The 22,664-nt window shown below is 35.6% G+C and overlaps 2 protein-coding genes across 3 annotated transcripts; one reads left to right on the forward strand and one right to left on the reverse strand.

The window, feature by feature from the left end:
• Positions 1-24: 24 nt before the first annotated feature.
• Positions 25-8,151, forward strand: LOC106174326 (DNA repair protein RAD51 homolog 4). 2 transcript variants are annotated; one of them, XM_013555829.2, is made up of 9 exons: positions 25-155; positions 661-950; positions 1,139-1,220; positions 1,580-1,708; positions 1,854-1,955; positions 2,173-2,263; positions 4,540-4,610; positions 4,977-5,138; positions 7,639-8,151. In XM_013555829.2, the coding sequence occupies exons 2-9, from the start codon at positions 688-690 to the stop codon at positions 7,699-7,701; spliced, it is 963 nt and encodes a 320-aa protein (XP_013411283.2). In that variant the 5' UTR covers positions 25-155; positions 661-687; the 3' UTR covers positions 7,702-8,151. The 2 variants fall into 2 exon arrangements, with proteins under 2 accessions (XP_013411283.2, XP_013411284.2); XM_013555830.2 differs by lacking the exon at positions 1,854-1,955.
• Positions 7,607-21,787, reverse strand: LOC147763888 (uncharacterized). Its single transcript, XM_087002011.1, has 11 exons — positions 21,612-21,787; positions 18,450-18,668; positions 14,445-14,612; positions 13,745-13,897; positions 13,394-13,512; positions 12,219-12,400; positions 11,508-11,664; positions 11,162-11,218; positions 9,289-10,930; positions 8,787-8,878; positions 7,607-8,278 (listed from the first exon to the last, which is right to left on the reverse strand). Exons 1-11 carry the CDS (start codon positions 21,674-21,676, stop codon positions 8,154-8,156), a joined length of 2,979 nt encoding a protein of 992 aa, XP_086858137.1. The 5' UTR covers positions 21,677-21,787; the 3' UTR covers positions 7,607-8,153.
• Between the last annotated feature and the right edge of the window lie 877 nt (positions 21,788-22,664).

The raw sequence follows: 22,664 nt of genomic DNA on the forward strand, positions 1-22,664 counted from the left end.
TACAGGACTGGAGTAAGTTATGGCCATATAACACTTCCGGTCTCTTTTTAGGTCAGAGGTCATCTGCTTCGTGCACGTGTTGTTGCCTTACAAATGTCCGCTACAAACACTGCTGTTTTACAAATATGTAGAATATCATGAATATGTAGTATTTGGTAAGTGAAGAATCTTGAAAATCTAAAGCAAAAACTGCATAGGGATGTGCTTGTCATCTTGTTTTATCATTGGTTTTCTCAAATTGATTTCAATTTTGAACCTCACATTGTAAACAAACCACAATTAAAATGTACATTGTACCTGTAAAACAACATTTCTTAGTATTGAACAATGTTATCTCAAACACAACATATTATCTTTATATGTAACAGTACTCAATGTAATCATGTTTGTGCCGAATTGAAGTCCACCCCTCTCAGTTCCGTTTTTCTGTAGAATTTGACATCATTGGCCAAGACATTGTCACAATCATTATACAGTACTCAGTACTTACCAGTAATAAGTTTCAGTGATAAAATCGCTTCATTATTTTTAAATGTGCACTGGTAACATAAAAAGATGCTACTTTTTGTGTGAGTGAAAAAACAGCAAAATTGTAAATGTTGAAGGATAAAAAAAGATGTCTTTAAATAATCTTACTGGCCTTGTTATTGTTATTCACAGTGCCTGGTGAGTCCCCCACACAGAGAAATGTCACTATTGAAACCTGGACTTTCACCTGTTTTAACCCAAGATGTTATAGACACACTGAGACAACAAGGTGTGAGAACTGTGCTTGACTTCTTGGAACACGATGCAGAAGAAATGGTGAAAAAAGCTGGCATTTCCTACAAAGATGTGCTTGCAATAAGACATGTACTTCTTGCTCAGTATTCGGCTGTCCCAGTCAATGGAGCAGATATGTATGAAGATGCCTTAAACTCAATGGCAATTCTCCCAACAGGGGTAAAGAGGCAAGTAACTTTTACATTATTTGTTATAGTTGTCAAGGTATGCAGATTTGTAAATTAATCATTACTCATCTTATTAAATTTATTTATACTAATACCGCTATGAATAGGCTCTTTAACAAAAAGTTTTCTAGCTGACTTGTCATTTACTCAGTATATGCTATAGTCTTTATTTTTCTCTTCTTTTCCAGTTTGGATACCATGTTGGATGGAGGTCTATACACCTCTGAGGTCACAGAATTAGTGGGACCAGCTGGAGTTGGGAAGTCCCAGGTAAAATTATCATGTACTTTTTGCTTTTATCTTGTTGACAGGTGGTGAAAGATTATAGCTTATATCCTTATCCATGAAAGGGAGAGAGGCGTCTGGAAACAGTTTTTATTCTGCATGCAAACATGTTATGCTGATAAGGATTGTCTTAAAAAATGAGTTTCCATATCAACTATTCACTGTCTGATGCAAAATACCATTTAAGTTCCAATAAAAATTTCTCTTAATTATCCTTCATCATAACTCTTTTGAAATAGAACTGTCAAAAATGCACTGGAAAACATTTTAATTGAGAGAAAAGTATTATAGAATGATGAATAATTAGTATGCAGTTGAACTGAAAATCTCATCTTTTGTTCCAGCTCTGTATGTACATGAGTTTGAACATTTCTCGCAATCTAAAACAGAATATAATGTACATTGATTCTACTGGAGATTTCTGTATTCAAAGGCTTCAAGATATTCTCTATTCTGATCAGGTGGAAGATGAGGTACGTATATCATAATATACCTTCACATTTGAGTTTTGACTGCCACAAATTTTAGTATTATATTTTAATATATTTTTTAAAAATTGACTCCTCTTTAAATAAACCCATTTTAAAAGTTATTTTCAATGTTTCATTAATATTACAGGAGATAATCAATATACTTTCAAGGATAAAGTGTTCTAGAGCATTTGATATATTTGAAGTATTGGCACAACTCTGTGAGGTCACAAATCACTTGACAGCACAGGTAACACTCCCCATTTTATACTCTCATTGAGATTGATGAATCAATTTTACATTAAATTTTCCAGAAATCTGAGAGGAATAAAAAATATCAGAAGGTCCTTTTGAACTATTGATCTTAAAATGAATCAGGTTTTGCCAGATAATGGTTTGTAATATGCAATTTAATTCTTACCTAAACTTTTTTACTAAGGCGTTAATGTATGTTTAAATTATTACAGACAAATGAATTCTATCAGCATTTGAAGTTGGTGATAGTGGATAGCTTGCCAGCTGTGGTTTTGCCAGTCTTTGGTGGAGCTCAGACAGATGGTAAATGTGCCTACTTAAAAAACAAGTGACCGGATTACAAAAAATCAATATTGATACAATAGAATAATGGGAAAAAAGGGTTAATTTGTGTGAGAAGTAAAGGGGAGAAAACAGAATGGCACATCTTTCTCTGTGTGCACAAGATTTGAGTCATTTTGTCTAGGAAACAAACCCTTTTATCAATTGGAAACTTTAATTTTTATGTACAGACACAGATGTGTCTGTACATATTGCCATCACCTGCGTCTGTCGTCGCCGTCGCCGTCGCCGTCGCCGATCATGTCGCCGTGCACTTTCAGCGTTAACACCATAAGTGGAAGACAGTTTTATTTTTTGGCTTTATATTTACAGAGCTGACTAATATTCATAAAACGCAGGTCAAGTTCGAAAATCAGCATGATCTGGCCATTATTGTAAAATTTATGCTGTTTTTTCTCTTTTTAGCATATATGCAACACTGTTAACACATTTCAAGGAAAACCGATAGGCCTGTTGTCATGAAACTCACAGGAGTAATCAATCTTACTAAAACGCAGGTCAAGTTCGAAAATCAGCATGATCGGGCCACTATTTTAGTAGTTATGCTGTTTTTTCACTTTTCAGCATATATGCAACACTGTTAACACATTTCAAGGAAAACCGATAGACCTGTTGTCATGAAACTCACAGGAGTAATCAATCTTACTAAAACGCAGGTCAAGTTCGAAAATCAGCATAATCGGGCCATTATTTTATAAGTTATGCCGTTTTTTCACATTTCCTCAGATTTAATTCTTAGGCATGTTAACAGTCTCATTATTTAGTTAAGAAGATACGTAAAAGTGTTTGTTTGACATTTCCTGCATCTTTACAACATTGTTAGTTGATTTTGTAAAAATGATGGTATACTTGTTATTGTGTATTGTGTAATAAAGTTTCAAAAATGGAAATAAACTCATATCATTGCGGTTTGTCAGATTCAATCATTCACTATGTTCAGAATCTCAGAATGGAAGAAATTGGACATTTAACACTGTTTTATTGATATTTTTCCCATCTCATCAATTTTTTTAGTTGATCATATAAATATGCCAGTAAACTCTTAATTTTGTTTTATGTTAAAAAATTGTTAAAAATGGGAAAAAAACATTTCAGAACAGTGCCGTCTTGTTTACATTTTGGCATTTTTAAGTTGTGACTTTGAAGTTCCATGGGCCTGAAGACCTTTGCTAGTCACATTTTCTGAATATCCATGATACTAATATTTTATTATTAAAAATTGATGGTCATTATGCTGTTAAACATTATGTAATATTGCATCAAAATTTGAAGAAAACCTATTTTGGGCACTGCTCCCATGATGACCATTTAAGAAAAACCATGTCACTTACTGTTCTCAAACAGTACAGTAAATATATATAGATGTGTCTGTACATATTGCCATCACCTGCTTCTGTCGTCGCCGTCATCGCCGTCGCCAGCGCCGTGCACTTTCATTGTAAACAAGATAAATGGAAGCCAGTTTTACTTTTTGGCTTTATATTTACAGAGCTGATGAATATTCATAAAACGCAGGTCAAGTTCAAAAATCAGCGTGATCAAATCTATTTTAGAAGTTATGCTGTTTTTTCACATTTCCTCAGATTTAATTCTTAGGCATGTTAACAGTTTCATTATTTAATTAATAAGATACATAAAAGTGTTTGTTTGACATTTCCTGCATCTTTACAACATTGTTAGTTGATTTTGTAAAAATGATGGTAAACTTGTCATCGTGTATTGTGTAATAAAGTTTCAAAAATGGAAATAAACTCATATCATTGCAGTTTGTCAGATTCAATCATTCACATAATGTACTTTTGCATCACAAATGACAGTAGCCTATTTTGTGCATAGTTATTTCCTGTTTTTTGTCTGTACATTTGACAGCTTTGCTGCCTTGTTTATGACTATATTGATTATTTTTTTTATTATCTTAGCCCCTGTATCTTTGTTGATAGAGATTTTAAATCAATGTTTCATGCTGTCATTTAGAATTTTGCTTTGCTATAATTTCCCACCTACACTGCTTAACTTGTTTCTAATATCAACTACAGGCGGAACATACATATCCTTGAAGCTAGATTCCCTTTCCAAGTTTTAATTTTGCTATTTTTTTTAAATTGAAAAGCCACAATGAAACAAATTAAACCATATTTATTTATTTATGTATGTTAATGATTATTATCATTGCCATTAAATAAATGGGCATTTTTATAATAGTATACACATGTTGAATATTTCTCCTAATTTTGCAGGGCACGGATATTTAATGCATGTAGCAAGAATGATGAAGACATTGGCTGTAGATTTTAACTTGGCTTTAATGGTAGATAAACAATTACAGTCCAGTTGAATTTATACATATGTTGGATAAAGGGCTATATATCAAAAATTAAATAGACTTTTTTCTTATTTTTGTCACTCTGTAATAATCTTTTTTTGAATTATTAAGTACATATTTTAGACTTCTACACTGAATATAGGTACCAGTAATTCAGCCAGTATAATTATGCAGTATATATTGTATGTTAACAATGTAGCAGTAACTTCGAAGGTATTGGTATTAAGTTGACCACAGATATTAAGTTTGAATAAATATTTTGAGTTTTATGTTTGCATGTGGACTACATGTATATGCCATGGTTACCAGACTTACACTACACATACAGATTGCTTCTCTTTATTTATTCAGACAACAAACAATGTAGTACAGGGAGAAGCTGGGGAGACCAAACCAGCCCTGGGACGTGCGTGGAGTCACATCCCTAATACCAGGGTGGAGATAAAGAAACAAGACATTACACCTGATGGTGAAAATAGGAGAACAGCTGTACTTACCAAATGCTCAAGACAGGTAAGTCTGTTCAGTGTGATGTTACAGGTGTAATATCACTTTACCAGCTGTAAATACACTATAGCTGTGGCTGTAAGTGCTAGGTATTGCTTCGTTGGTGCTTAATAATTGTATGGTGTGTTGGTTAATTCGTAGGTTTTGTGGTTAATATGGGTATTAGCACTAAAAGATCTGTGGGTAAGGTTAGGAAAGGACTGTATCAGCCAGATTTTCATAAATTAGATAAATTACACTTCATTTAACACAAGCTGACAAGCTCAGGATTTTTATGTACAGACACAGATGTGTCTGTACATATTGCCATCACCTGCGTCTGTCGTCGCCGTCGCCGTCGATGTCGCCGTCGCCGTCGCCGTCGCCGTGCACTTTCATCGTTAACACGATAAGTGGAAGACAGTTTTACTTTTTGGCTTTATATTTACAGAGCTGATAAATATTTATAAAACGCAGGTCAAGTTCGAAAATCGGCATGTTTGGGCAATTATTGTAGAAGTTATGCTGTTTTTTCACTTTTTAGCTTATATGCAACACTGTTAACACATTTCAAGGAAAACCGATAGGCCTGTTGTCATGAAACTCACAGGAGTAATCAATCTCACTAAAACGCAGGTCAAGTTCGAAAATCAGCATAATCGGACCATTATTTTATAAGTTATGCTGTTTTTTCACATTTCCTCAGATTCAATTCTTAGGCATGTTAACAGTCTCATTATTTAACTAATAAGATACGTAAAGGTGTTTGTTTCACATTTCCTGCATCTTTACAACATTGTTAGTTGATTACGTAAAAATGATGTTAAACCTGTAATCGTGTATTGTGTAATAAGGTGTCAAAAATGGAAATAAACTCATATCATTGCAGTTTGTAAGATTCAATCATTCACTATGTTCAGAAACTCAGAATGGAGGAAATTGGACATTTGACACTGTTCTATTGATATTTTTCACATCTCATCAATTTTCTTAGTTGATCATAAAAAAATGGCAGTAAACTGTTAATTTTGTTTTATGTTAAAAAAGTGTTAAAAATGGAAATAAACCCATTTCAGAATAGTGCTGTCTTGTTTCACATTTCCTCAGATTCACTTTTTAGGCATGTTAACAGTTTCATTATTTAATTAATAAGATAAGTAAAAGTGTTTGTTTGACATTTCCTGCATCTTTACAACATTGTTAGTTGATTTTGTAAAAATGATGGTAAACTTGTTATCGTGTATTGTGTAATAAAGTTTCAAAAATGGAAATAAACTCATATCATTACAGTTTGTAAGATTCAATCATTCAGAAACTCAGAATGGAGGAAATTGGACATTTGACACTGTTCTATTGATATTTTTTCCATCTCATCAGTTTTCTTAGTTGATCATATAAAAATGGCAGTAAACTGTTAATTTTGTTTTATGTTAAAAAAGTGTTAAAAATGAAAAAAAAAAAAAAAAAAAAAAACATTTCAGAACAGTGCTGTCTTGTTTACATTTTGGCATTTTCAAGTTGTGACTTTGAAGTTCCATGGGCCTGAAGACCTTTGCTAGTCACATTTTCTGAATATCCATAATACTAATATTTTATTATTAAAAATTGATGGTCATTATGCTGTTAAACGTTATGTAATATTGCATCAAAATTTGGAAAAAAAATATTTTGGGCACTGCTCCCATGATGACCATTTAAGAAAAATCATGTCACTTACTGTTCTCAAACTTACAGGAAAGAAACATGGGACTAAAATACAGCTTCAGTAGGCAATGCAGTCTGTTTGGTAATTCTTTCTGCTAGTTAAACAGTTTTTTTTTGTGAAAATTTAATTTTTCACATATTGGCATTTTCAAGGTGTGACTTTGAAGTTCCATGGGCTTGAAGACCCATGCTAGTCACATTTTCTGAAAATCCATGATACGTATATTTTATTATTAAAAATTGATGGTCATTATGCTGTTAACCATTATGTAATATTGCATCAGAATAGAAGAAAACACAATTTTGGGTGCTGCTGCCATGATGACCATTCTGGGAAAACCATGTTACTGATGATTGCCAAACGTTCAAAAAAGAAATACAGGACTAAAATGCAGCCTGAGTTGGAAAAGCAGTCTAATTGGCTTCTTTTTCCGGAAGTTATACATTTTCAAAGTGTGAACTTGAACTGCCATGGGCCTGAAGCCTTATGCTTGTTACACATTTTACTTACATTGGTATTACCTGTTGAGCATAATTAAAATTTGATGTTGAATTTGCAGTTTAACATAATATACTTTTGCATCAGGATTGACAGTAGCCTATTTTGTGCATAGTTATTTCCTGCTTTTTGTCTGTACATTTGACAGCTTTGCTGCCTTGTTACATTTGGAATTGACTTGAATGAAAGTCACAGACTTGAAACAGACCATGTGGCATAGGAAGAATATAGGAGAGCTAATCAATATAGCTGTTAGACTAGCACATGTGCATTTATTTTACAAAAGTATATGTTAAAATATAATAATTTTTTTCTTTATTGTAGCCCACTGGCCTGACAGCAGAGTTCACAATCACTCCATCTGGCATAGAAACATATCACAGCTGACAGCATGTTACAGAGTATCAGTATTTCCCAAGGACAATTTAGGAGATAGCACATATACTAAAGGTTCAACTTGAAAAGCACATTTTACCTTTTTTTAATACCAATGATTTTTTGAAAATTGTGCATGAAAATTTGCTTCGAAAAATGTGCACAGACTACAACAATGTTAAGTTAGTAAATATTAATAAATATGTGATTAATGAGTTACGGACATTAAATGTTTTCAAACATTGATATACATAATGTACTTGAATTATTTTAAAATGCCAATATTATGGCTGATATAGTCTTTGTAACATTTCTAGAACCTGAGATTGATGTGAATGGAATTCCATTTGATGGATGTCGGAAAAAGTTATTTTTGCTAGGCACTGATATGCAACTGTCAATAAAAATATCTCACTATTATGTACATATATACAGTATATATATAATAAATCTGTAAAATATCTTTAATGTTTCTTCTTGTTTCTTATCCTTCTTTTCAGCAATAGCGTATGGATGATCACGTCCACAAATTCAAGCAAAGTTATTAAGCTGGCCCCAACAAATAGTCCTAGGGATCCACCAATGTCACCTAAAAAGAAAATAAACTGAAGTTAATGCATACCAGTTGAGAATGCGACATAATAAACGGTGCAATTCTGTTCTGGTGTGTAGCCGTAATCATTAGTAAAAACGCACATATTGGAATCTAACCGTAAGTTCCGGTCGTGTGCTTCATTTAATGGACTGGTTTAAAAAATGAAGATAAAAAATTATGCATTCGAGAATACTGTCAGTTAACCTGGGAATTTGCGCTGTTGACATGGTTACTCTTTTTGTTGAATTTCAAAATTTAAGTGTTATGCATGAAATAACATTATTGTTAATTATGTAGTAATGTACAGTTTAATATCGAAAGTCACCCTAATCATCAAATGGAACCTTTTATCTAGATTGTTTCATAATATTGAGTTAATTAAAAATGAGGAAATTAAGAAGTCATTGAATTCTTATCGTGTCAACTGAACACAACAGTTTTAAATATCCGGCAAGGTTAAAGAAAGCGCTCCCGTCACTGCAAACGCTAGTAAATAACTTACTCCACAAGCTATTAGTGTCATAAGCTATTTGCTGCTTGATCTCCTCGTAGCTTAACTCTTTCAGAAAAACATCGAGCTGGAGAAAATTTTCCCTGAAACAAAAATGGATCGAAGATTATTTAACCTAGGCACTGCAATTCTATTATGGCATCTCAAAAGTAAACTTTACTATTCTATGAAAAAAGCACCGCTTCGTATGATGGCCAGTATGACAAACGAATTTTAGCTGTCTCCTGACGTTGATTAGAATACTGAGAAACTGGTGATAGTACGAGTACGTCGCAAACAAGAAAAAGCTTGTTATTCCGTCAATCTTGTTGCATTCAGCGAGAGTCCCCTTGGAGTCGGTGCGCATTAGCTAGGTCGACATATCTCATTCTAACCAGTCCCTTAGTGGTTTGTTTCTTAAGTAAGTGTACAATAAATGTGATGGGAAAAAATTCTGTAAAATTTTCATTTATATTAGAGTGTTTTATTTCGTCCATATACTTAGTTAACTCACATAAAGAAGGTTGCGTCAATTGTGTTCTTCCTCTGAAACGAACCCAGTTGCTCTTGCAGTTTGAAAAAAGCAGATAGGAAAAGTTCATCTTTACTGCCAAGTGACATGTCAAGGTCGGCATGTTGTATTAGTCTCCCAATTTTTATGTCGATCTCTGCTGATTTGTTCTGTATGTCTATTTCTGCAAAATCTGCATTCGTGAGAACTTGAAGCCCCGGCATGGAGATATTGTCTAATGAACCCCGTGGGTAGCGTAGCATTCTCCGGACAATGTCGAGCAGATAGGCACTATCTGATGTGTTTGAAAAAATATCGCGAACATCTTGGTGTATCTTCTGGTAAAAATTATCCAGAATAACTTCACTCATCATGTTCTGCCACATTTCAGTGTAAGCAAATTGATATTGATGGAGGCTGTCAAGCAATTCTCTACCTCTAGACCGCGCAGCCCCGAAGAAACGTTGCATATTCAGTAATTCTTCTTCGACGGCTGGCGACGTAAATGACACCGCAACTTCTGTCTTAGAAATGTTGTCGTGTTTTATGTAATCTTGCGCTTTGTCGATGGATTGTCGCAAAGTTATGGCGGCTGTCTTTCGCAGAGAACTCATATCTTGTAAGAGCTGGTCTATTGGCCATAGGACGTTCGCCATTGTTGTATGCAAAGTTTCGTTACATACATTAAATGTTTGCACTATGTTTTCCAACATTTCCTTTGGTTTAGCAACAATTCGATCATAGATCATATACTTCCGATAAAGGAATTTCTTTGCCATGGAAATATAAGTATCGATACTGGTTTGATATAAAGTCTCATTGTGGGTTCCGTTTTCGAATATTTGCTTTGCTACGAGACGCAAATTGTGCAGTGACTGTACATATAAACCTGAGTATTTCATTATATTTTCAAAATTATAATGAGTGTTCTTTAGATCATGATGTAACAAATACAACGAAACATAGGTCATATCATAATGCCGATCGGGAGTCGTCAAATAGGTCAGAAGAGGGAACCCGTCAATGTAAGCCTCGTAAACTTTTGTTAAATTAGCACGCGCCCTGTTGGCCAAACTAAGTTTTGTTAACAAGTTCGTGTCAACTATTTGAAATATGGCTTGACGAGAGCATGTGTCGTTATGGTCTGTAGAACGCGCACAGTCCATCATGTGCTTGAAAAGATCATGAGTTTGGAAAAACCCTGTTGTCACATGAGAAAACGTCCTTTCATCCATCACATTCCACCCTCTGATAAAATCATTATGATATGTGTGAACGCTTGCCGCAAGACCCCGGTCACTGTGAAAAGCAATTCTTAGCCTCAGTCTTTCCGTCATAGAAATAATGGTACTTTTGACTAACTCGAGAATAATTGTTATGTCATCAAAAAAGCGAAGTATATCTTCATATTTCTCCAACAAATCTTTAAATTTAGCCTCGTCGTCTGTGCGTATGGCCTGATCAACCTTTTGTCGAATTTCTCTTGCTTTGACGTATTTCTTTTGAAGCAGCTGTAAGCCTTCACTTCTCAGCCAGGTTTCTGTATTGAAATTAGAAATAGTGGCGTATGTGGTCGTCGTGTCGAACAGCGTTCTATTACAGGGTACTGGACACGGACACGCCTCAGCACTGCGTTCGTATGTTTCTGAAAGTCATTGATTACATTAATTTATTTTATGTAACTTGCTAATGGCATATATGAACTTTTAAGCAAATCATTTAATCATGCAACTTCATTACGATCTTTTGAACATTAGAAACCAAATTATACCGCGGCTCCAATGAAGACGGTTTGCGAAGCTCAATGAAGATGAAGAGGCAGTCAGCCAGTTTTGGTGCTTGTCTTAGCCATAGTTTTCCTCGTACTTAAACTTACCTAAACTGGGTCTCAAGCAAGTGGCGTAAGTTGACAGATTACATACAGAAGGGTACCCTAGGGAGAAGTAATAAAACGCGGATAATGTTTATATATATAAATTATATTGAACGTTAAAGGCAACAAGATTAAAGATACCATGTGACTTTTCCGATTTTTTTTTTTCATTTTAACATATATCTGTTCAGAAGTATTGTTAAGTTTAAACATCTATTTTAAAGTGTACATGCACACGATGCTTCCACGTAGAAGTGTATTGGATGCACAGTTGAAATAATCCTAAGAATACACAATATAAATGGAACAGATATTGTTACATTGCGGTAAAGACAACTGGTAGGCCTACCTGTATATATCTCCGGCATGTAAAAGTCACGGCAACCACATTGTTCTACCACGTGTCTTGCCTCACAGTCCAGATCACAGGCTGGAACTGAATAATAGTCATAATACCTCAGCTCACGACTGCCACATTTACCATGCGGAGGGATCAGGTTCTCCACCTGCAATTACACAGAGGTAATTTCTTTTATCCATTGGAACAATACGTGGTTTAGGAACGCTTGTTGGATAGTTGTAAATAGGGGCCTGTTTTACAACCAATAAGTTAATAAATAAAAAGACCCATTGGTCTTAACCTCAAACCTAAAATTTTGGTGTCGTTAAATTCGGTAATAATTTTATTACAGTTGACTACATCTGATCATTTGTATGTCAAAGTATAATAAAAGTATTTAAAAATAAAGACACATTTTCAGCCGTAAGTTTTTAAATAATAGCGACCCTGTGGTCAGCATTGCTTGTACATGTTCATGAGGAAAGGAGGTGCGAGAGGTTCGGTAGGTATTTGCAATAGGACACAAGTGGTATAATTTCAAACGGTTTCAACAGCTCTTCCGAGACGGAGAACTTTAATAAGATACAAATTACATATCTCAAGTACGAACCATTGTGAGCAATGCATGAAACTGTTCTCTGCAAAAGATAAGCACTACTACAGAGAATTCGATCAGGTACCTAAGGGGCAACTAGGAAACGTTTCGCTGAAATAAAATACCTTAATAACAGACATTCCCACGAAGGCGTGTGATCCTGGTGGTATGGCTTGCCCCAAATCCCGCACCAAGGGAACCTCGTGCTGCTCGTGTAAGAGAACTTTGAGGCCAGCAGAACTAAATGGACCGCTCATGTACTCATACTGTTCTATGTTGATTGTCAGCCTAAGACCGTGTTCAGCGCCTGAAATTATATGAGGCCCTCTTTACGACTTCTGGGTGTTTCCAGATCTGCTATTCTCCACTCGACGCGCCTGTTTCATGAGCAGGTCCAAATAAACTGAATTAAAATAATTTGTTCTCTAGAAAATGAATTATGTCTGTTGGCCCTACTTCGAAATAATTCATAAGGTACTGATAACTGAATATTCACTATTGCCCAAAATTGTAAGTGTGGCATGCGAAAGTTTAACATGTTTGCAATATACCCGTTGCAAATGTATCACTTTCATTTTTAAATTCGTAACTGTTCATATCTGCAATATTAAGTCACGCTCAAAGTAGTCGTTATTTTATGCGATATGTGTACCAACCGTTTGGCGCAACAGTGTGTGTGTGTGCGCGCGCGCGCGCGCGCGCGCGTGTGTGTGTGTGTGTGTGTGTGTGAATTCCACCAAAATATCGCAGCATTTTGTCGTTGAAGTTTTAGACAGAAATTTATTAACTGTTATTTACTGTTTTCTCTTCGTTTCATTTTAAATAATTAATACACTTCAATACAAAGTTACTCATTTGACCCAATCCTAATTTGCTTAAAATCCTTTTTCTCTAGACGACGGTAAAAGCTGTCAATTCTAATCTGTTGATCTGCTCGGAATAAGGTTGGAAAGGTTTCAACCTCCCGGGGGATTGTTGATGAATTGCATGTGGATAATACATTTGTATAATGGTTACCTGATAACAACAGTGTTGAAGTGTCTCCTGCAATAGGTGTACCTCTCATGTTCATTAGCCAAGAAAGGTCGCTTTAATTCTAACATCAATATTTCAATAACAGAGCACATTGCAATGCAAATCAAGGACAACCCCCAAGATGGAAGTACGCTGTGTTCATTGATAGTCCTGACATGTTGCCTCTTTCACACACAGGACACTTATCAGTGAACTCAACGTACTTTCGTTTTGGTAGTTTAACCCCCTGTAAATGATAACAAAGACAACTGTACTCTAGACCTACCTGTCTGAGCTGTTGTTCTAACGGGTTTGTTCCCTCCGTTGAAAGTGAAACAAATGCCGTGATCTGTTTGAATCCTCTCGAAGTCGGAGTCGGAACAAAGCTCGTTGTTCCAGCGGCAACTAAAATACAGTGCATACTTTTTATTTGCCAAACTTAATAACTTTTTAACATAAAAGCAACATGTATCCTTTTTAAAACTAAAATAAATTAAAAAATCTGAGATGAAAATGTACATATTTTGTTGAAATCAAGTTCAAATCAAATATCTACTTTTGTATTACAGTGAGACTAGCTGTAAAAATCAGCGAGTATAGGGGTTACAGGCAAGGTAACCGTACTGCAGGTGAGTACCTTAGTATCATATCTTCTTTGGTATGTGCATTTAGTTGGAATATGTCCCCTATCGTGCCATTTCTGGCTCTATCTGTGTGATTCCCAGTGATCACACTCGAGTAAAGCTCATCTATTATTTCGTAGTGACCATTTTCCGCTGCTTTTGACATCCTGAAATACGTCCACAATCAGTATGATGGTGGAATAGCATCCCCAACCAACAGTTAGTTGTACTTCCAATATTTTAACAAGAAGTAAAGGCTATTGTGACCTTCTACCAATTTTTTATTCGATGCCCACAGATATCTATCTGGCTTTTCTGTGCATAGTTCATTACTGTACCAGTGAGATTATTTAATGACGTAATTATCACCTATCTAGCCTATCTGGTAGAGAAAAGTCCAGTACTGACATTCCAGATGAGCTTAACAAGCAGCCATCTTTATTTTACAGGCAAAAAGAAGCAATGCAGACTTTTTTCTTTAAGAAATAATCGCGGAGTAAAGCAAATTTTGACTTCGTATTACTTTTGGATAGCCATTAAAACTTGAATATATTACTTTTTAAGTTCTGAAAAAGAGTATGGGCCTTTGAAATTCACACAGTATCAGAAGTCTTTTCACTGATTATTTATATTATACCGATTTGATTGTTTGTACATCAGCTTACTGGAATAAATATAAGTTACAGTGTACACACATTCCATGAAATAACTTACTTGAATGCGTTCAGGTTGCATATTGTAACGGCAGGGAAGGTTATTTTGTCAGCATAATTGATTTTGACGTTGACAGTGACCGGCCAAGAGCGATAGTATATGACAGACTCTATCAGCTGCATTAGAAACAGACCGGCCCCAAGCAAAACCAGAAAAATCCATATAACTCTGAAAAACAAACAAAGAACATGTCATCAATGCCTGATCCAATTCATTTTATACTGAAACTTCAAATTACATTCCGGTTTTTTTTTCGGGGGTTGGGGGTCGGGGTTGGTGTAATTCAATGGTAGATGGAACTTCTTTACTAAATGCACAATTTGTTTTTTTTTATCATTAGTATGAATAGAGACAACTGTATTAACAGATTAAAATAAAGGTTTATTAGCCTATGGTTTGCAAATTGGCATATCGTTTTGATTCAAATTTTGTATCTGATTGTACGCTTCGGGCAAACGTCAGGGCCGTAGCCTGAGCAAAATGCCAGGGGGGGGGGGGCAGTAAGCGGACACAAAGGGGCGAAGCTACCGAGGGGGGTGGGTGTGGTGTGTAAAATTCCAAATTCCAGGGGGGGCAGCTGCCCCCCCTGCCCCCCCGGAGGCTACGGCCCTGAACGTTGTCTACATGTCCTACACATCGAGAGTAGAATGAGACCCATTAAAGGCGCCAATGAGAAACAACACGAGTGGACTGATATTTAGTCAGCGAATGGTCGAAACTCGAACACATCAGCAATCATTAATAATTTACATGTTCTGAAGACAGCTACTCCTTTTCAAAGTTCACTTTGCAGGTTCAGCAGTTCCTTTAACAATGGCATTTCATCATTATACAAGCTACTAAATTCTTAAGTGTAAGGATATAAGCCTTGTCAAGATTAAACATCTGTGTCTCTAAATGTCACTAACCCTTTGAAATTGATTTACCAATCAACTGCAATTTTAACATTTAATGGCGTAAGGGGGTCGACACGTTAGAAATGTCTACCTTATCCGCTTAGATACATGTAGTGCAGAAATATACATTATCATGGTTTGAGAAAATTATGAGATAACAACGTGGTCTAAGGTGTAAAAATTCTGAAAATTGGCATGACGCCTAGGGCGGTTCCACTGTTTGATTTTTCATTTTTTTTCCTCGGAGATATGGGCCACTTGTTACAGTGGTCTATTTAAGGTAGAGACATCACTTCGCCCTCTTCACTGATAAAACCAGAAGTAAGCCTTCCAGGAAATTTCCGACTTCCAGTACACTTGATGTTGTGATTAAAACGGTGTTGCTGGCTGTTCTGGTTTAAAATCAATATTACGGTTTTCCAAAACGCCGTTGTTATGTCATCAACTTATAATTGCAAATACTCCCGGATGTATTTTGATGCGACAGCATAACGTGACTACGTGTACTTCCGCATTATCTACACGGGTAAAGAAAATTAATGGGGTATTTTCCAGAAAATGAGACATTAAAATCATACTCTGGTAATCGATCACAATAGTTCACCTACAAAATTTGGACCCTTTCCCTTTCAGAAATCTTAAGTGCTGTCACGTTTCATAAATAATGAATCTCTGACCATCTGCGAAAATCACATAGCCTACGGATGAGTGCACCTTAGACCAATCTAAACGAAACTAACTATTCTTGATGGAATTATTCATTATTTTGATGAGTCGAAATAATTCCCATACAAATGTTATTTCCTAGTTAATTACTGTGTGTGAAAATGGATTATGACATATCTGCACGTGTACAAAAGACCTGGGAGAAAAATCTCGGGTTTCATAGTACTATTGTACCCTGAGGATACAAAACTGACTTAAATCTCCGCTAGCAAAGGGGTACTGGTTATGAAAGTGGGTTTACAACAGACCCTGTACCTCAGGGTACGGGGTGTTTGGAGGGGGGGGGGAGTAATTCAGTGGCAAATGCTTCCTCTGTTCAAACATGAACCATGCGACTGGGTGCTTCCATTAGTTGTCAACTAGAGCTCAATCGATAATTTTATCTATGGCATAACAATAGCATGATTCAACATTCTTGGTGGCATTGGGGGCCACTTTTCTGTCTTATCTTGTCTTATCAAAAAAAAAAAATCAAACTTCGTTATTGACAACAAATACGCATGATTTGCATATACCACATTTCAAAGATTCACAATCTGTTAGTTGTATAAAGAATAATTAGATAACGACGCATTAAAGATAATAATGAGAGATGGGAATGGACTTCAATCGAGAAGCCTAGAAATACACAGGGTCCTTAAAAATGTTTTAACGACCAATGTTTTAGTGTTTTTTTTTTTTTTTGTCTAATTTTACGGCGTAATCAGTGTCATTAAAATTGACGTTTTATATAGGGCTTATTGATTTATCCATACAATAGAGTAAGCTGTAAGAGAAACCTTTTTCATCATAAAGTATTATAACATGGGATTTTGAGAGAAATGCGATCACAAACAGTGCTTCGCTTCAAAGCTTTTGAAAGCACAGGGGCGTTTTAGTCTTTTTAAAAGTAGACTAAAATATTATTCATAACTTTGTCACATATCCATTAAAAAGGGAGGATAAATGATATTTTAATATTAAAATATATATTCAGACATCTTCAAAACTAGCCGTTAACCTCATTTACTATCTAAATATTTGGCGAGTTTGATGTTAAGTTCCATAAGGCCACACTTTTTTATTTTTATGGATGACATCCTCTGGGGACCCCAAAGTCGGTGCGAGCTGGCGAAAAAAAAAAAAAAACAGTCCAAAAAAAAAAAAAAAACTGCTTAAGAAAAGTTATGTTTTCAGTACACAGCTGGAAACACTAATTTACCACAGAAACACGTATCAAACTAACAACATGTCTTTATCCATGCTCTCAAAATATTAAAGCATTGTGAATAGGGCCTACCTCGTAGAAAGGTAAAAAGTCATGAATATATATGCTGCATATTACCAAATCTATTTAAGGTTATTTCATGCATTCTGTTGGTATAGAAACCAATAAAACAAATATCAAATAAATAGCGTGTCTTTATTTGTACTCTCAGAAAATTAAAGCATTGTAAACACTTCACAGAATTGTTTAAAAAATTAAGCAAAGATAGGCCTATGCTTCCTACTACTAAGGTAATTTCGGTCGATGCCATTTTGTCTACTTCGACTCACACGCTAGCAGCCAACTATCGGGTGGCCTTATATTTAGACCAAATTTAGACCAAATACCGCGACGCTCTTGTCGACCCTTTTTTCGCTCCAAAAAGAAACTGGTATGTGCTGCTTTGGACAGAATGTCACTGAAATTTTCCGGGCGATGATTGCTGGCCGCGGCCAGCCTTTCGTAAAATTGTAAAAGGGTGATATCTCCATGTCCAATATCAATGGCAAACCAATCCAAAACGACGGCCCCCGTTCTCTTTATGACTTTAATTGTCGTGTATTTTGAAATTAATGCTAGAGATGAAGTTGACGGCAAAACGGCCATATTTCCATGTGGTGATAATACGCATGCGCAGAAAGCTCATTTTCCACACTCGGAACTACTCGGATGTCTCCGCAGTCGACAATGACAGTATGGAGCTTGCGGAATTAGCAGAGAATTGCCGATTGCATTTTCCGGCAAATTCAATAACGATGTTTGCGACAACCGACTTCCTTTGGGGGGGGGGGGGGGGGGGGGGGGCGGTTTGGGGGGGGGGGGGATTTTTTTTTTTTTTTTTTTTGGAGAACGGACGAAAATCGGTGCGCGCGCAGGATGTCATCCATAAAATTAAAAAAGTGTGGCCTAAGCAGAAATTTGTCACTATAATTCGCCTTACGTTTTCCCAATATATCAAATGCATACAGTATATGCATATTTATATACAACTGCTTAAGTGAAATGTTGTCAGTCGTGAGAAACTCGTTACATCGAGCGCTTATGGTGCCCGTAAAAAAATTCAGAGCAATCCATTGTCGAAAGTTATGAATTTTCAAACATTTTCAAGCATTTTTTAAATTTTTATGATTTCCAAACCTTCTCAGCATAAAAGGCGTGTCTTCAACTATCTTCCCAACTCCATGGAAAGTGGTCACGGTGCTGAATGTAGCAAATGCACTCTTCCACGTTGGCTCCTCTTCACTCTCCTCCTCTTTCGCTTTGAAGTCCGTGTCTATAACATTGACTCCGTAACTAAAATTGCCGTTCAAATTTTTCTTTACTTCAGGCAAGTTGTTAAGTTCCATTTTTCCGCTCCTGAAAAAAATCATATATGATTACTTTGGACCTGTATTATATTCAGTTTTCCATACCCACAAATATATAAATCGCGGGGACCGATTAGCGGGCAATTTGTGTTTAAGTCTTGTTGGTGCTTATGGGGTTGTTCCACAATCTACGCCTACAATTCTTATGAAAATATTAGCCCAGCTTCCGTTTTACGGAGAATCTCAAAGGTACTTTACTCCAGTTTGGTCCCCAAACAAACTATGGTTGTCTTGATAATATATCATTAAATTATCCAAAATCCACATGTTATTGAATGTCGGTCAATCATTCATAACGTCATCGGCTATCGTTTTCACCAGTCTGAGCCACGTGCATTTTGGAAAACAAGACCCAGTATATATTAACCAACGGATAAAACGAAAATGCAATTCTCTGCTTGTGAAACGAAAAACTTGCTGTCATTATTAACGTTATACTTACTTGATGACAGCTGGGTAGTTAAGATAACCACAAATGATGAATCACGCGACGCCTATTAAAATGGGAAATATGGTCTATATCCTAGATTTATTATTGCAAATCTCTTAAAATCTAAATTACAACTAAATCAACGACAATGTAGTAGTTGCAATCATCTGTTGTTTAGATCATGCGAAGAGTAGCAAGATAAAATCAAAATCTACTTTCTATTCATACTCATGCTGCCATGCATGTTATGCCAATTGTATCAGATTTAATGTCTGGTTTCTTTATGTTTAGCACATTTCAATGGTGGCTGAACATAGCTCGGCCGGATGGGCTATGTTGCGGTTTTTGTCCTTTCTAACATATTTACTGGTATTACCCCCATCAGCACAGGAAATATATATCGACATTTCTGCATTTCTGACAAATGGAACCAGATTTCGATTTTTTAATGGCCTCAGAGTCTTTATCAGACATACAAAGTTAGTACATTTAGCCATTGTAGCGTATTTACACTAGTGCCAGAAGATGATACACTATGGCTGTTTGAGCTGCCAAAGCATTGGCCTTGTCTGAAACTTTCTTAAAACTTATTTACTAAAAAGACTAGCCCTAGTTGTGGTGGTACAAATGTTCGTACACACCTTCCATTAGAACCTGTCTATCCGCACTTAATAATACCCATTGTAGAATTATAGCCCTTTGATTGGTCAGTTGCAGTGTCCTATTCTGTCTAGCATGCTTGTGTTTTACTCTCATCTACAGACAGATAGATTGGCCTCATTTCTACGCCTCTGATTGGTCACTTACAAAGCCCTGTTCAAATGTTGTTTGGCATGTCAAAATTTACTTTCACTTGTTTGGAATCTTTTTAAAAATATTTTCAGATACTGGTATTGTAATTGTTAAAAGGTGTTAAATATTTTTCTTCTTTTTTTGTAGATTCGGATTGTTAAAAAGTACACCAGCAATCACATGTACTATCAATTAACTGGAGAATAACCAGCAAACCAAAAGTTTTATTTCTTTCTTTTGTATCTTGGTTGCTAGCCGGTGTAAAAAAAGACATTTCATCATGAACTATGAAGTCTAGGTCCCAGTTAGGGGAAATAGCAATAAAACGAAATTAGATACATGTAAAACCGCTGCACTGCGTGCCAAAATCTGCGCCCAGGCAAATGTTATTTTAAAACTCATTTGTTAAATTTTAACATTCCATTGTGTGTCTTGTAATATTAGCACTAATATCTGTGACTGTGTCTAATCTTTCAATTAGATAATCACATCCTCATTGTCTGTATGCTTATATATATAAATGATGTAGGCCTATAATGATAAATTATTTGCTGTCGATCCCCCTATAGGCTACTTTCGTGTTATATTAAGACTTGTGCAAATTGAGCTAAACCATTTTCAGTCTCTGCTCAATGCATTCTTTCTTAAGAGCCGTGACTCGATATTTTGATTATCCTGGTTTATTCAGTTTTTACTGTTCAATATCTTTTATCAATTATTTATAGCCAAAGTGTCATGTCGTACAAATTCCCATTTCCTTATAGTCTGGTATATACTAACTATATTTTAGACATCTAAGTGTCTGCACCGTCTGTACCTTAACTGTTTGTGTCCATGACAGCTCTTATCGGCCATTTTGATCGGTCAGACCTTTGTCATATTTTTAGTCTTAATATCCTGTTCATTAGTAGGCCTAGGATGTTCTAAAAAAGCGACCTTGATTGGCCAAATGTCCAACTATCAATGTTTGTGCGTGTTTGTTTGCTTACTACGTATAGTTAGTGGAATGTTTGTTGTAATTTAAGATGGAGGAAACGTAAAGTACTTGATATCGATATTTCCTGTCACGATGGCGACCTATATGAATCACGACACGATGGCTAGGGTTGATCACTGTCTGTACCTTAGCTATCTGCCTGTACACACTACACACGTTGCAATGTCACTCTAATCCCATGGGTGAGCGTTGCGTTTCTTTCCTTTGATAAAACGTATTGCACTCAAGTTTCAGAATAACAGAACCATGCTTAGAACGGACAAATCAATCCGGAAAAAAGTTTGCTTTGCTCCTTACAAGTAGACAATACAAACATAATTGTGCTTATATCAGCTGTTACTCTTAAGTTGGTCGATGTTCTAGATTTCCTTTACCGTCAAACATGCACATTATTTTTACAAATTGAGTTATCAGATAGGCGTACTGATGCGACACTTCTTTACTCCATTGGTGCGATATCGTCTAATGCAGGAGATTGCGTTTCATGGATCAAATTTTCAAAAAAAAAAAAAAATAAAAAATAAAAAAATAAAAATTAATAAGTTAAAAAAATTAAATAAATGTGTCAGCGAAAAAGAAATTGTAATTAATAAGAACCCATTCTGGTAATCCCCCGTTCTTTATTATTCCGCTATGCTATCTGACCAGATTGTGCTCATATAATCTTCTATCATCTTGTTTTTCATCTACGGGATAATTACATTATACTCTACCTTATTATTCCATTAGAATTGGCGTCAGTACCTGTGCCAAACTGAGAAACAATTGGTCCGTTCATGTCGTATTCCCCAGTTTACATTGACGATTCAGCTCACGTATGGTGTGTTTGGGCGTGTTGCAGCTAGTTTATGTAGTCGATATTTACCTTAATAGATGTGCATATTAATGAGATATGAATGAAGAATGAAATGAAGTGGATCCATACGAGTAGGAGCCTATTATCCCTATTGAAATTTGATCATTTAGTCGCTTTCTTGATTCCCGTACATCTTAAGATATAAGATTTTAATGTAAATATATGGTGACTGATATCTCATTTATGGGACGTGGAACTTCTAATACCGGGGTGGGGTGCTGGGGGGGGGGGGGGCGTGTATTTGGTATATCTTGTGTAATAAGTATAAATGACAAACAGCAAAAAAAAAAAAAAAAAAAAAAAAAAAAAAAAAAAAAAAAACAGCTTTGACACTATATAATAATAATAATAATAGTATACGGACAATACAACTGGCAAGAGATACTTATTTTCAAAATATACGCACCGAGCGTTCAGCTGCAGAAAAAAAAAACAATTGACAGACAAGTGTCCGCAAGCAAGGTAACAAAGGACAATATTGGTCATGAGTGACTGCATTTGTAGATTAGAGCAATCCCAAACCATCCTACACAATCTAAGTGCCAATTCATTATCGTTCAACTATTGTGTGCACAAAGCCAAAAGACTAAAAAGAGTATCAGTACTCGATATCGTTGATTTTTTAAATTAATTCCTACTTAACTGGATTCCATCTCAATCCAGATCAATTCTAGCCATTGATTAATCGGTTTACTTCATGTTCATTTTTGTTGTCTTTCAACATTATCATTTTCTATAAATCAGCTAATTAATTGATCCATCAACTGAATATGGATCACACCAAAATCTAGCCCATTTCTTACCTATCCCGATAATTTCATCATAACCCGTTCATAAATGTCTGTTGCTAACAGACTTTTTAATTAACTAATTAATCAATGAATTGGGACCAAAATCTTATGGTTTGTTA

The sequence above is a fragment of the Lingula anatina genome, chromosome 1 (genome assembly GCF_051362555.1).
Source record: "Lingula anatina isolate TDL-2025a chromosome 1, LinAna3.0, whole genome shotgun sequence".
Classification (NCBI taxonomy): domain Eukaryota; kingdom Metazoa; phylum Brachiopoda; class Lingulata; order Lingulida; family Lingulidae; genus Lingula; species Lingula anatina.

Excerpts from the sequence above, each read along its gene's own strand:
- LOC147763888 (XM_087002011.1), bottom strand. The coding sequence starts at position 21,676 with ATGAACGGACCAATTGTTTCTCAGTTTGGCACAGGTACTGACGCCAAT. Across the intron at positions 14,613-18,449 it reads ACGCCTTTTATGCTGAGAAG|AGTTATATGGATTTTTCTGG; the intron begins GTTTGGAAATCA and ends TTTGTTTTTCAG. Across the intron at positions 13,513-13,744 it reads AAAGAAGATATGATACTAAG|TTGCCGCTGGAACAACGAGC; the intron begins GTACTCACCTGC and ends ACTGTATTTTAG.
- LOC106174326 (XM_013555829.2), top strand. The coding sequence starts at position 688 with ATGTCACTATTGAAACCTGGACTTTCACCTGTTTTAACCCAAGATGTT. Across the intron at positions 1,221-1,579 it reads CTGGAGTTGGGAAGTCCCAG|CTCTGTATGTACATGAGTTT; the intron begins GTAAAATTATCA and ends CTTTTGTTCCAG. Across the intron at positions 4,611-4,976 it reads ATTTTAACTTGGCTTTAATG|ACAACAAACAATGTAGTACA; the intron begins GTAGATAAACAA and ends TTATTTATTCAG.